The sequence below is a fragment of the Lonchura striata genome, chromosome 1 (assembly GCF_046129695.1).
Source record: "Lonchura striata isolate bLonStr1 chromosome 1, bLonStr1.mat, whole genome shotgun sequence".
NCBI classification, from domain to species: Eukaryota; Metazoa; Chordata; class Aves; order Passeriformes; family Estrildidae; genus Lonchura; species Lonchura striata.
Genome location: NC_134603.1, coordinates 110,930,795 through 110,942,968, shown reverse-complemented (window position 1 = coordinate 110,942,968; position 12,174 = coordinate 110,930,795). Strand labels below are relative to the sequence as shown.

The 12,174-nt window shown below is 35.7% G+C and overlaps 1 protein-coding gene across 3 annotated transcripts in view; it reads left to right on the top strand.

Moving 5' to 3' along the window:
* BBS9 (Bardet-Biedl syndrome 9) overlaps window positions 1-12,174 on the top strand; it is a 278,787-nt gene that overhangs the window by 231,226 nt on the left and 35,387 nt on the right. The window contains exon 23 of one of the 3 annotated variants that reach the window (XM_021553257.3): window positions 11,328-11,377. The exons of the other annotated variants lie outside the window; for them this stretch is intronic. Within the exon in view, the coding sequence (XP_021408932.2) occupies window positions 11,328-11,353 (26 nt within the window). The 3' untranslated portion in view covers window positions 11,354-11,377. The remainder of the gene's footprint in view (window positions 1-11,327; window positions 11,378-12,174) is intronic. 3 annotated transcript variants of the gene reach the window in all.

Sequence of the window (12,174 nt, the reverse complement as noted above, 5' to 3'; positions counted from 1 at the left end):
TAAATATCTGGATACAAAGCCAGAAGTGATTTTCAATCAAAACGTAATATAAATTAAATGTTTCAAAAGTTAATATGTTTCAAAAATAATTGTATGTTACTGTGCTATTTTGCGGTCTTCATTAAAATGCAGAGAAAAGGGGGTTGCAATCCTTTGATTAATGTACTTTTCACCAGAATATCAATAAAACCCCAATGCCAGCCTTGTCTGTGAATAAAATACCTATAAACACAGTATATAACACGTTTTTACATAGTTGACCTTTTGAACGATTCCATATGTTTTTCATTTACGTGGAATTGTTCTCTCTTACTAGACTTCATTCAAAAAAATTTATTTTAGACTTGGTTTAAATAGAACAGACACCTTAAATATCTTAACAAGCAGAGCTGACCCTTTGGTGGAATTCTTAAAAAAAGGATTGTCTGCAGCTGCCATGCCTATGATGTGCTTATATCTGGGTTGTGGAATGAATAAGGTAGAGCAATGCTTGGAAGAGTTTGTACACGTGGAGTGTAAAAACTACACACAGGGGGAAATATTGGCATTGGTCAAAGAAGTGTATGTGGTACATAAAATTTCCCAGCAGTTGTGCTGCAGTGCACTCACATGCAGAATATATTGGTTAACTGGTAATAGGAAGCCATTGTTTTCTTTACAGATCAGAAACATTAACTCCTGGCATGTCATATGAACACGTGCATAATGTAATAACTTAAACATGTGTCACTGTTGTAAGGCAGGTGTGAAACAAGGATATTCAAGCTGAAAGATCCTATAGCCAGCTTTAGAATAAAGAGAAAGGCCAGGAGGATGTGTGGTCTGGAAATAGACAATATAAATGTTTTAGGAAGTTGCTTTAATTCTGTTACATGATAAATACACATCTTCATACATGAAAGTAATATGTAATCTAATTTTATCAGTTTATTGTTTTATTTCTCTTTTTTTCTCCCTTCTGATCTTTGGGGAGAAAAAAATTAAGGTACCTTTTGATGGTTTTATTTTATTGTTCTTGTTTTTCTTTAGCTATAAAAGTACTTTCAATTTTTCAATACCTCTATAGTGAAAAAAGAGAACTTTGCATGTTACATCTTAAAAGGAATTGGTTTTTTGCCATTTTTGAGACAGAGAATTCATATTTAATATTGTAAAACCAGATTAATCTCTATTATATTGAATGGGAAAAATTATTTTAAAATAGTTGTGTAATAATTTAATTATTATTATTTTTATTTTATATCATATTACCTTGATAGTTTGCAGTATTGTCATTAGTCTGTTCTAGCTACTGAAATCACCAGCTCTTCGTCTGATGATAATCTGTTCTTTAAATGGTAATTTCAAAGTGTATGTTAATTTCCTTTTTGTAATGAGACAAACTTTCTTTGACTCATAAACCCCAAAGCAGCTTTAATACAGAAGTAAAACTGAGGAGTGATTTAGCCATCTTATGACCTTGATTTTGGATTTAGTTCCCTCCTTGTTGCTAGGAACTTTCAGAACAACAGATGTTTTAAATGTACAAAATTAGATTTTTAAGTACAGAGCAAATCCAATGGATAAATCACAGATTCAGAGCTCTGTAAACTGTACTACAGAAAAGTAATATTCACAATCATTGTGGTATAAAATATGTCTAAAGTTGCTTTAAAATTTCCTGTATCAGATATCTGAATGTAAATCCTTAATTTGTGGATTAGGATAATTTGCAGAAGCTACTCATTGTTTCTCTGAATGGTCTGGGTTCCCATTTTTTTAACTTAGTAAGAATTCTTGTAAGTGTGAAGTCATAGCTGATATTTTCAAACTTTGTGTAGAAATTATTCCCTCCACAAAATCCTGAGGAGTTAGAAGGAAAAGAACATTGTAATTGGTCTTTGAAACGCAAATATTTCTCACTCACAGGAAAAATTTATATAATACAATTAAAAAAAAAAAAAAAAAGGCACCCCCTAAATGAATCTTTGGTGTGTCAGTGAGAGAGAACTAAAAAATGAACTGTTTCCAAATTGTAAAATTGGAGATTTGAAGTCAAGGGTCTTCTCTGCTCCCTCTGTACCTGTTTATGAGTTGGCACTAGACTGGCTCTGCAGCATATTCCTGCTCTGCCCAGCTGTTAGCAGCAGTAGAGGGAAGTGAAAAGGCTCAGCCTTTCTGAACCATCGTTTCTGTCTTCAGAACAGGCTCCTGTTGTGGCTGTAGCTTCTGCAAATGGTGTGCGAAGCCTTGATGTGAAGCAAAGAAAGTTCACCATTGACTCCAAGAGTCTTTGGATCGGGCCCTGAGCTTTTAAGTTTGTAACTGTCATGGAAAATAAATACTGCACTTGAAGGAGCAAGCTCCAGGGTCTCCTAAAAGTAGCTTAAATAGCTCAGAGAGGAGCAGTATAATAACTCCAGCTTTCATATAGTAGGTTCTCACTAGTTTTACATCCCAGGGATACTGCTGGGACTCCCAAATCACTGGTCAACAGTGTAATGATACATGGCAAATTACCTAGGTAATGGCAGTCGGATAAATCACCTCCAGCCAATGCTGGTTAGTCAAGCGAGGGGTGTGCTATGTAGTAACTGGAACCAATTCCCCAAAGACAAAATCAAAGGGAAAATGGACTTGAGAAATTTTTTTTAACCCAGTATGATGATTAGTGGTCATTAGTGAAAATGATTTATTTTTCCTTATGGAAAGGCTAGTGAGTGATTTAGAAAAGCAAATGTGAATGTGTAAGTTTTTACAGACATTGCAGGAAGGGATCAGAGATTTCATAGCAGAGCCTTTATGACCTTTATGACCAAGTTTCTGTTTATATTCTTCAAATAAGGCAAAACAACACAATGGAAAAATTTCAGGATGTTCTTGATTGCACCCAGGGTTACAAACCAGACACGATGACTTTGTGTTCTTATTTTCATGACAAAGAAGGAAACAAGCAGTGCCTACTCACAAACCTGCCAAATCTTTTGTGTGGGGTGAAATAAAGTTGAAGATCAAACTGCTGTCAACTTGATAGGAATTGAAGGTGCTGAATTTGTCATAGGATCTTGACACAGGAAAGTGCTGTGAGTTATCCGAGCCAGAGAACAAACTGTTTCTGGAACCAAACCAGAAAGTCAACTAAAGTCACACAAAAGTTTTATATTTTTCGTACCTCTATTCAGAAATGTAGGACTTCTAAATCATATCTGATGCTCATAGTTAGCTGTGGAAAAGTGAATGTAGCTTAGGTTGATGCCAATTACAATAATAACTTGGATTATAGAATGTTTCAAGATATTTTTCTGACAGTAATGAATCATGTGTTAGTAAATTGAGCAACTAAAGGAAGGTGTTAATGAAAGGTAGGTTCACTGATCAGCATTAAGTATATCCTATGCTGGGCAGTGATAAATGAGTTCATGGTGGTATTTTTGGAACTTCCTTTGTGGAGCACTATTGAGTGCTAGAATTATCATCTCTTTATGAAGGCACAGTCAGGAGAAGAGAACTTACCTATTTCTGTTGCAGAGTTCAAATTGTAACTGTGTTATTTTCAATTTAGGCATGTGAACACAAGTCTAGAAGCTCCCATTGTGTTTTTTTGATCATATTGCTGGTTTTCTGCTTAGTAGTGTATGTGAATGTGTCTTTGCAAGATTTGCACATATTTCAATTTGAATAATTAAGATTATGTCTCTCAGAATCACTTCCATGTGGGATGCCATTTGAGGCTTGCAATGATTTTCATCTAACATTCAAAGCCCTGTGAGTTAGAAATGCTGCTTATATTTTTCTCTAATGAGCTTGCTTTCCTAATGTGACCTGCCAACCTCTGGTTTCCCTGTAATGTTTCTGACAAAGAAAAAAAATCCAAGGCACTTATTCTTTTAATGCTGTGGTCTGCACTCCTGACTAATCTTTTTTTTTCCTGGTAACTTGGATATAATGTGGCAAGAGAGAGGCAGATATGATTCATCATCTACTGTAAAGTGCAGCCAAATACTACATTAATTCTAAAAATGACAGAAGGGAAGACTGAGGCAGTCATGGAGGATTTGTGCTAGCAACCAATACAAAGAGCCTGACTTGCTGCTTGAATAAAAGAGCATTTACCTTTTCAGTAGATTTTCAGAGAAGAATAATCTTATTGATGAATCTTAATCTTTGCTTAGTTTTCAATATTTAAGTTATAGACATCCTAATGTATCTAGAAATTCTGTTAAATTCTTCCTCTGTGACAGTGAATTCCATAGGCAGTTATATTAATGACATAAGAGGAAGTGAGCATCAGTGTTCATAGTAATGAATTTCTACTTGTAAGTACTGTCCAAGTGCTGCAGGGGCTTAGGCAGATTTTTTTTAAGGATGTGGCTAGAATACAAAGAGGAGTAGTAGCAATTGAATCTTGTTTCCATCTTAGCTGATGTTTTGAGAGGTTTTAAGTGGTACTTTATTTTTTTTCTGGGATTTCAGCTTGTTATTAACAACCAAAGCTGGATTGAAAGTCTATTCTTTAAACATCTGTAGTTACTTTCTATACTGAAAAAATAGAGGAGGCTTTCCCCCCTAAAGAGGAATTCCTTGTGTCTGCAGAAACCACTGAGTCTCATCCATTTTTCAGACTTTTTGTAGCTGAACTAATTGCAGGGGTGTTTCTTCTCTTTCCCAAGGTGTACACAGGGATGATTTTTCTGTCCCTAGGAATTTGTTCCCTCATGGTGCTATTTCTAGTTTCAGCCAGTTCTCACTCATCTGAGAATGACTTCTGTGGCTTCCTGGCTGACTCTTCTCCTGCCTCCCCCTTTGAAGATGTTCTATTAGCAAAAATGACCAGAAAGCTCATGACTTTATGGATAATGCTTCTGACCTTGCTTTGAGTCACTGATGGAATCAAAGGCTCTCTCAGCACCATTTTTTTCCCCTGTAGGTTATTTTCTTGCTAGTATCCGATCAAGAGAACCACCCAAATGTTTGTATAAAAAAAGATAAAAGCAATTATTTTAAATGGAATAAGAATAGGATCAGAGGATTTTTTTGTTGTTTGGCCTTACAAGAGGTTATGCCAAAAAGGAGAAAGTGACTCTTATAAATTAAGAGGGCAATCTAATGTTTCAAACTGGCCAAGAAATAAGTTTGTTTTTTTTTTTTATTTGGAAGCTTACACCATTCTTAATTGAATAGTGACTGAGTCAAATACAAAAAAGAAGCTTATATTTTCTTTGTGCTAAAATTTTAATATGGCTGACCAAAAAGGTTGAAGCTACAGTCCCAACAAAAATTGGATCAACTAGCAGTTCTAGTCTAAGTCTGCCCGAGTTTGCCACAGGAACAAAATGCCAGTTCTTTCATAACCTTACCTTTTCCAAGATGGCTCATATATTCCAATTTAAGTGTTTCCTTGTATATAACTGAAACCAAAAGTTGTTCTTACAGTGCATCTCCTAGTTTATTTCATGGACTCCATTTTTTGTAGTTAATGAGAACATACTTTCTACTGTTGCGAGGAGATTTCTTGTAAACAAAGAAAACAAATGGAATTTAATGCAGTCTGGATTATCTAATCAGAAGAGTGCTTAAAATAAAGTCAGGAGGGATTAAAATTCCTGATGTAGCCATTAAATTGGATAGCCTTCCAAGGTCTCAAAGAAATTTGGGGCTGGGAGTAGAAGGCTCTTGTTGAAAACTACATACTGTATGTTATGTTGCACTTTGGAGTTCTTAGCAAACTGAAAGTTGACCCTTAAACAGGACATTTACTGCAATTCTGTTTAGCTGCTTTGTTTGCATGATGCTGATACCATAGTCTTGTTGAGAAAGAAGATTTGCAAGTCATTCAAACTGAAAAGAGGTATAGTAAACATTTTTTTTTTTGACAAAATCTCTAACAAAACAGGCACGACTTGTTAAAATATGACCTGCATATAGACACCATGACAGACCCTTGTCTAGGTATTAGAGGTATAAAGCCTAAATCTGCTGAACCAAAAGGTTCTGCTGCTAGTGTGTCAGTCTTAATAACCAAGCTGGGCTGGGAAGAAACTAGGAATTGTATGTGCCTAATTCCTATGGCAATATTTAGTAAAATTGAAGGAATATTCTAAAATCATTAATTGTCCAAATGATAGATCATGTTTTGAAATACAAATTTTGATGTATAGCTCAGTAGCAATTTAAATTCCTTAAAGAAACTTTGACTTCCGTGTCTTAAGACTCTTTTTTTTTTTTACCATTTGCAACTAGGGAGTTTTGAAGAATAAAATAGAAGATATGACACGAGAACATAGCTATGCACTATAACCACTCAAAAAGAATGGGTATCCAAGCTGGGGCCTTGTGGTCTGGAATGGGGGGACAAGTAGATGAGCAAAAAACTGCTGAAATAATGCTGAGCCTGGAGGCCAGTCACAAGCGAGATTTGTCTGTGGCTAAATGCTATAGAACATCTCTATCATCAGGAGGAGAAGAGTGTATTCTCATCAGCTTGTGCTGCATGAAATTGGGTTGAGCAGTTGAGGCCCTCAGGTTCAGGGCTGCCATTCAGGATGGTCCTGGCAGGCTGGAGGAAAAGACCAATAGGAACTTTAGTAGATTCAGCAAGGATACTGTGAAGTGCTGCAGCTGGAAGAATTAACCCCTTACAGTGACACTCAGGAGGGGTGGCTGGGAGCAGTGGGTGAGAAGGGCCTGCAGAAGTTGGACAGGTTGCTGGGCGTGAGTCCCCAGCATGTCCTGGCAGAGATGGAGAACAGCAATGAGCCCTGATGGGCAGGAGCACGGCACACAGGTTCAGAGAACATATTTTTTCTCCCCTCCACTTGGCACCTGTTGTATACACTTGGCCACATGTAGGTACTGCATCCAGTCTAGGACTTCTGGGAAGGGAAGGATACAAATTAAATGGAGCCAGTTTAGGTGGCCAGGGCAGGAGCTTCCCCACCAAGGGCAGATGCTGGGGGTCGAGACTGGTTTACGCATGCAAAATCCAGGTATGCCTGCTTAATTAAATGCCTTCAGTAGACTCTATAGTGCTAGTCATTCTTTTCAGTTTACTTTTAGATGGCTTTAGTTTCATAGATTAATGAGAAAAATCAATTTGAATTGTCCCTATGTTTTGATAATTGATATTTATTCACTGACCTAAGCAGAGGCATGCCCATGGCCCTCTTAAGACACAGATGAATGTGCTTGTACCATTAGCTAAGCTGATAATTTTGAATTGATTTTTTTCAGTCTCTTCTGTTGAAATTGCTTCATTTTAAATAAAGTAGCAGTGAGATGGAAAGACCACAATGAAGAGCTGTGCCATTGAGTTCTCTTAGGAAATAGAGATTTTTGACTTCTCATCTTTGCTTCAGTGAATTTTAATTGTCAAAAATGTTGCACAGAATGAGTCAACCACCTCCAAGGAGCCAATATATTGATAGGCAGGGAATGGCCAGGTAGATGGGGAAATAGTGGAGTTCAGCTCTTGACCTGAGGACTCTCCTTTTTGAAGTTTATATTCTGCCTGGAAGCAATTTTGTAATCCTTGGTGTTTTAATTGGTAAAATTTACATTTTCAAGTTTAAAAAGTCTATTGAAAATTTCTTGATGTATTATAATCTTAATTTGATCGGTAACATGATATTTTGGATTTTTAATGATACTTTTCTTCATTTTTGTGTTTATCTCTTCTGCTCCTCTGGTCATTATTATTTCCAAGTAGTTTCATAAAAACATGTCTAAAATCTTCTGGATTTATAATTATTAGAAGTGAAACTTTATTCTGCAAGACTAATAGGTAGTGTAAGGTAAAGTACTGTTCTTGCCAACTATAAAACATTTGTTAACAGTGTTTATTATCATAATGCTAAAAGTATGTTCTTACAAACTTTGTATGAATAATATTTTTGTGCAAGTTACAGCACACAACAAGGTGTGCATTATAAAACAGTGTCTTTGGCTGAGTGACTTAAGTGACTTGAAAAGTAGAATTTCTGTATATATCCACTCAATTGTATTCATAGCATTAAAATTTTCCAAAACTATTTTCTTTTGAATGGTGGGAGATTAAAAAGGGAAAAATGATTTTCTATGATCTTGTGATGGAAAAAACTTTGAGCTAGTGATTGGATTGTAATTTATAACCTCTTCCCATTTTATTTTTTTAAAGTGGCTGTATGTTTTAAGTATATTGTAGTTCAAGATGGAACAATATTGCTTTGTGATATAAAAGGAGCTTATCTTCACTGATTTGTTGAAAAACATCAATGCTACATATCCTATCTGTTACTATGTGTACTCATACAGTACCACATAGTTTAAAAAAAAGCGAATTTCTCATAATTGTTATTTCATAATGTAGCAGCTAATATGTGCATTTGTCTTTCAGCATCAGGTACACTAAGCAAAAGAAAAATGAAATAACGAAATCAGCAACTTTTCACGATTACAGTGTCAAAGTCAGATATGTGATCTGTGCTCACTACTTAGGCTGTAGCGTATGCAGGAAAGTAGAACAGGGTGAAACATCATCCTGCTCTAAGAGGGATGTCTTACATAAGGAAATTGATAACTCTGTGGTTGTGAATTCCTTCCCCCATTATCTGACAAAGGAGACTCTTTTATACTATTGGAGTAGATACCTAATTTTTGCATGATTACCATTAGGTAAGCTGAATCCTACTCTCTGCTCCTCTCCCCCTGCCCCCTATTCCCCCCTATAATGAAGTAAATTGCTAGATAAAACTAAAGCTGCTAACAAATGAAACATTAACATTGTTAGTGGGTTTGTATGATAGTATTCTCATGCTTTGAAAGAAATAGTGCCTTTACTAAAACATCAGTGCTGTTCTGCTGAAGTCAATGGACTTTTGCTGATTTTATGTGAGCTGAAGATCTGGCCTGTCTTCTGGAGCTAGTGTGGGGGACCTTTCATGTTTACTTTTACTTTGTTAGGGTCTCCAAAACAGAGTACACTGCCATATATTTGTATCAGTCACATTTTAGAATTGGAATTTATTACCTACTCATGAAGCATGTAAAGATTTGGCAATTGATTGTTTTACCCAGAAGTAACCAAATGAAAATACAAAGCAGTTTTTGTTATCTGAGTGTTGGCAGGAAACCAAAATGTTAAGCTCTAGTATATACCTGAAATAAAACTTGACATAAAACAATGAAATGTATAGAGAGGTTTGTTTTATTAATACTGGATTTGCATAACAGAGGGGAGAGTTCTGCTTTCTGTTGAATGGGATTCAATTTCCTGATAACATTAATGTGAAAGAGGAATTTGGCCTCAATCTTCTTAAGCCACCCTGTCTTTGTTATTGATAAGCTAATGGTTGTATTGGTCCACTGTGATGGTGTGGACTCTAGGTTTGAGACTGAAATAGATCAACATTCCTGAGTAGCAAGCAATAGTAGGTAGGTGCTTTTTAGTCAACCCACATTTACTAGCATCAGAAAATGTGATGAATTGCACTGAAATGAAACCATCAGGGTTTTAAACAGAGTGGTTCCTTTTTTGGTTTCAAGAAAAAGTTTCAACCACTGGATAAAATTATGTGCCAATTATGTATAACTTCTTTACCACTAGAATAAAGGAAGCCGTAATTCTGTGGACTTATGTTTTATTGAGTTCATCTGTTTTCATTTATAAATAGAATGTAAGAGAAAAAGAAATCTGTGCTGGTGGACAGTGAAATAATGCAGCTTTTATACACTTGCAGTGAAATGGTTTCTTTTCTTGACAGGTTTAAAAAAGACTCAGAAAAGGCAAATCTGCTTTAAGAACGTCAGTCTTGAATAATGTAGTTGTTAGTGTTGATCTTGAATGTTATATTTAATAATCAGCCTGTTAATTTTTAACAGCTTACTCAGACTCCTCCTGGAAAGAGAAAATTTGGGAGGAAGACAATTACTTTAACAATTCTTCAGAGAAGAACTTAGGCTAAGTCTATAAAACCCCATATTTGGGGCATAGTTTTTTTTTTAATTGCTTCAGAAATTCCTATGGATCTAATTTCATGATTTAGAATGTTTAAACTTGTCCTTTTGTGTGGAGCCTTTTAAAATTAAATACAACTTAAATCCAAAAAGCCATGGAGACATGAGGTATGCAGTACATAGGAAAATACATAAGCTGGGACAATGAAGCAAGAAATAAAAAAAGTTTAGAGGTTAAAATTCTGCTGTTGCCTCTAGCTTGGATAATTGCTGTCTGGAAAAGAAAATGGTATTTTTATTTTAGATAGGCTTGTTCTTATTAACTTCTTGAGAATTATAAATATATGTACTGTTGACTCTCACTTATTTTTGCTACTCAACAGTAATCTTACGTTAGTTCAAAGTCTTGAAATTAATCCCTGGAATAAATCATAATTTTGGGGGGGGCAAGTGGTACAAACAGGAATGAAGTATTTAGTGTACCTGTCACTAATGAAGAATTAACTTCCATGAACATATTAATCTAAGCATTAACATATAGCTTGCTAATTGAATTTATGGTATATGGAATACAGGATGAATATATTCTAAAGTGTCCTCATAGATCCCTTTAGTAGTAATTAGGACTGTAAGGACATCCTTGTGGTATTTTCATTACATCATTAAAATGAAATTATTAGTTAAGTAGTCTTGTACCAGAGCCATACTAGAGGGGTAGTGTTAGCTTAAAAAATGAAGTTTTTCTACTTCAAAGATTTAGTAAATCCATGGTCAAAATAGTGTATGCGTATTGCAAGAACATTAATTACAGATAATCTGGAAAAAACAATTACTAATACTAGACATCAAAGGTAAATTAACATAAATTTCAAAATAAGGTGTATGCAGTCTGTAACACACACCCCTTGTAAATTCCTAAAACATCCTCCTTGATAGGTCCAGATTTAAGTAAATTTCAGTGAAATTGGAATATTTAGGTTGTCACTAAAAACTGCTGCAGTATTTACAAATGTTTAATGTGAGAGTGTCTCAGCTTCAGCGAGTATCTCAAGGATAGAAAGCATCTTCCAGAGCTGGGCTGTGAAGCTGTCTGTGGTTAATTGCAGTCTGAACTGTCGACACCATTTGGTTGACACCAGGTGCTGTATTTTGTAGTTATGTGATGCAGTGTGAACGGCAAGCATCCAATTTTACTTTTTTGTAAATGTAAGATAATTATATATCTCTTGCTTTTGCTCCAAAAGCAGTTCTTCAACAGTGTTTTTCTGATCCCAATTAAAAAACTTAAATCCTAATCTTGCCTTTCTTTTTTTTTTTTTTTTTTTGGTGCATTTTTTTGGTTTTGTTTTGTGTTTGGTTTTTTGTTTGTTTGTTTTGTTGTGGTTTTTTTTTGTGGTACTGTTATATTGCAATGTAAGACTTAATTCAGCATAAGAAGAAATAAAACTTCTGTGGAGTCAGCTGGGAGGTAAGGGGTGAAAGTTGTTTCCTGCCAAGATACAGAGATATTTTGCCACTTAATGTTAACTCTTAGCAAAATGTGTGTGGACTCAGGAGTCTTACTGACTATTGTCTACATACTTCCATGTCTAAGCAAGTGAATGAATGCTTTCCTCCAGCATTGCTGGCACTAGCAGTGGCAATGTGGTGGCAGAAGCCAGCAGTCCCAAAGAGCACTGAGAATCAGTAGCAGGTTTGCAGCTTGTCTTTGGGGGCCACGTCTTCACAGAGGTGCCCATTAAAATTCGCTATAAGCCTTCCCTCTCTCTGCGGAAATATATGGAAGACAAACAAACCAAGTCTGTGGAGAATTGTAGATACACAACTGTGAAAACTGAGCCTCAGAAAAAGCAAAGACTGAGCTAAGATGAGGCCAAATCTGGGGTGAAAGGCAAATAATGTCGTTAGTGAGAATTCGCTTCAAAGAAACATGCAACTTTCTCTTCGTTTTCTCTTTGTAGTAGAAATACCCTAAGGATGCTGTATTTTGGCTTCCCATTCAGGCCAAAAAGAAGGAACGTTACTCAGGCAAAAGTCCCAAACGATGTGTCCAATAAAAATTTATTACTTTCTTCGATTGCCTTTTACTGACTTAACAGAGATTTAGATGACCTAACCTGCATGAGCAGTATAGATCTCTTTGCTTCTCTGTAGTGTTCAAAATCACTCTAATATCTGTCATAAATTACATGTACCTGTTCTAAACCCAAAAGGCTGACACCAAGAGCCTACTCAGAGTTAGGGCTACTACAGCTATTTCTCTTT